The sequence below is a fragment of the Calidris pugnax genome, unplaced genomic scaffold (genome assembly GCF_001431845.1).
Source record: "Calidris pugnax isolate Ruff unplaced genomic scaffold, ASM143184v1 scaffold307, whole genome shotgun sequence".
Classification (NCBI taxonomy): Eukaryota; Metazoa; Chordata; class Aves; order Charadriiformes; family Scolopacidae; genus Calidris; species Calidris pugnax.
In genome coordinates, this window is record NW_015091040.1 from 136,406 (window position 1) to 138,459 (window position 2,054).

General features: G+C 63.0%; 1 protein-coding gene across 3 annotated transcripts in view; it reads left to right on the top strand.

The window, feature by feature from the left end:
* Positions 1-1,134: 1,134 nt before the first annotated feature.
* Positions 1,135-2,054, top strand: part of MROH1 (maestro heat-like repeat family member 1) — a 51,072-nt gene continuing 50,152 nt past the window's right edge. For all 3 annotated transcript variants that reach the window (XM_014956146.1, XM_014956148.1, XM_014956147.1), the window contains exon 1: positions 1,135-1,512. In XM_014956146.1, the coding sequence (XP_014811632.1) occupies positions 1,491-1,512 (22 nt within the window). In that variant the 5' untranslated portion in view covers positions 1,135-1,490. The remainder of the gene's footprint in view (positions 1,513-2,054) is intronic.

Genomic DNA, 2,054 nt, shown 5'->3' on the forward strand with positions numbered 1-2,054 from the left:
GGGGCACGGGGCGGTGGGGACACTCGGCGGGCGCTCCCCGGTGCTGCCTGTCGCTCTCCCCCCGGGGGGGAGATGTGGGGCTTTGGGGCCTAGCTCCGCCCGACCCCCGGTCACCGGGGAGAGGGGAGTGCGCCGGCCCGGTGGGCAGGACCCGGGGCACACAACCTCCCTGCCCTCGGGGGGCTGCCTGTGCCCCCCTGCGCTGTTCCGGGCGTAATTACACCCCACGGGTTGTGGGGTGGGGTGGGGGGGAAAGCCCTGAATATCGAGTTATGGAGGGGTTTGGGGGGGAAGGGACCTCAGTGCCCCCCCAGTGCCACCCCTTGCCCTGAGCAGGGACACCTCCCACCAGCCCAGGTTGCTCCAAGCCCCCTCCAACCTGCCCTTGAACCCCTCCAGGGATGGGGCAGCCACAGCTTCTCTGGGCAACCTGGGCCAGGCTCTCACCACCCTCACACCAAAGAATTTCCTCCCCAGATCTCACCTCAATCTCCCCTTTTTCAGCTTAAAACCCTTCCCCCTCGTCCTATGGCTCCCCTCCCTGATCCAGAGTCCCTCCCCATCTCTCCTGGAGCCCCTTGAGGGACTGGAAGGGGCTGGAAGGTCTCCCCGGAGCCTTCTCTTCTCCAGGCTGAACCCCCCCAACTCTCTCAGCCCCCCCTCCCAGCAGAGGGGCTCCAGCCCTCCCAGCATCTCCGTGGCCTCCTCTGGCCCCATCCAACAGCTCCATGTCCTTCTGCTGTTGGTGGTCCCAGAGCTGGAGGCAGCATCATCCCTCAAATCCTATTTTACTGAGAAATCGTTCTTTTCTGCCCTGGTCCATGGGGGTCCATGGATGGAGCTGAGCCCCCGCTGAGGGCTCCCTGCCCCTGCAGGTGCTGGAAACTTTGCTCCCTCCTTTTTTTTTTTTTCCTTGTATTTTTAGGGAGAAATATTTGGAGCACGGTCTGGGCTCCTGCAGCACTTGAGGGGGGGGGTACCTGCCTTGGGCTCATGAGCCAGCCCCATCTCCATGGATTTGGGGGCCACCATAATGAACCCCTTGCTGTAACCCGGGGGGAGCGGGCTGGGGGGGCTTTGTCTCCCCGAGCCCGTTTTTTGCTGACGTGAAATGTCCTCCCCTTGGCAGGTGAGGAAGGCGAGGGGCGGCGGGGAGCGGGGCCCGGGATGCGGGGTTCCCTCCGGCCCCCACCTCCCTAGGGCCGGCGCCGGCACCCATGGACTCGGGGTGTCTCCTGCTCACCAGCCTCTCCCAAGCGGCGCTGGGGCGGGCGACCTGCCAGGACCTGGCGTGGAGTTTCGTGGAGCCTCTCCTCCCCCTCACCGTGCTCCGTGTGGGCTCTCGGACCCCCCCGCCGGCGCCCCGGGCCCCCTCTTCTCCCTGGAAGTAAAGGCAGGGCGTAAAAATAGGTTCCCCAGGGATCCCCGGGTTGGAGGGAGAGGAAGCTGCCGACTGCCTTCTGCTGGTGGGGAAGCTGAAAACACGGAGCATGACGGAGTCACGGATAAAACGTGAGTGGGGGAGCGGGCGAGGGGCTTCGGGGCACCCTCCCTGCCGTGGGGGGGGGGTCCTCCTTCCCTCTGGCCACAGCCCCCCCTCGCCCGGGGCTGCTGGTTCTGCCCAGCTCCAGCAAAGACTTTCTCCATCGGGATGGAGCCGGGTGGGAAGTCTCTGTTGCTAATAAGGGTTAATTGCCTTGAGGGTGCCCCCCGGGGTGGGGGGGGTCTCAGCTCTGTCTGCAGTGGAGCTGCCATAGCGCTCTGCAGCATCTGGGGAGATGAACTGGGAGGAGGGAGAGATAAACTGGGAAGAGGGAGAGATGAACTGGGAGGAGGGGGAGACGAACTGGTCAGGGATGGGAGGAGGGAGTGGTTTCTCTGGCGCCGTTAATTCCCTGCCCTAGAAATTAATCTCGGGCCTTGTCTCTGCTGCAAATTGCCTGAGCTTAAACGAGGCTCTCGATGCTTAAACTGGTGTAACGCATCCCAGCCAGCTTCCAAATTCATCTTTCTTTCTTTCTTTTTTTTTTTTTAAGGCAATAAAGAATTTTCTG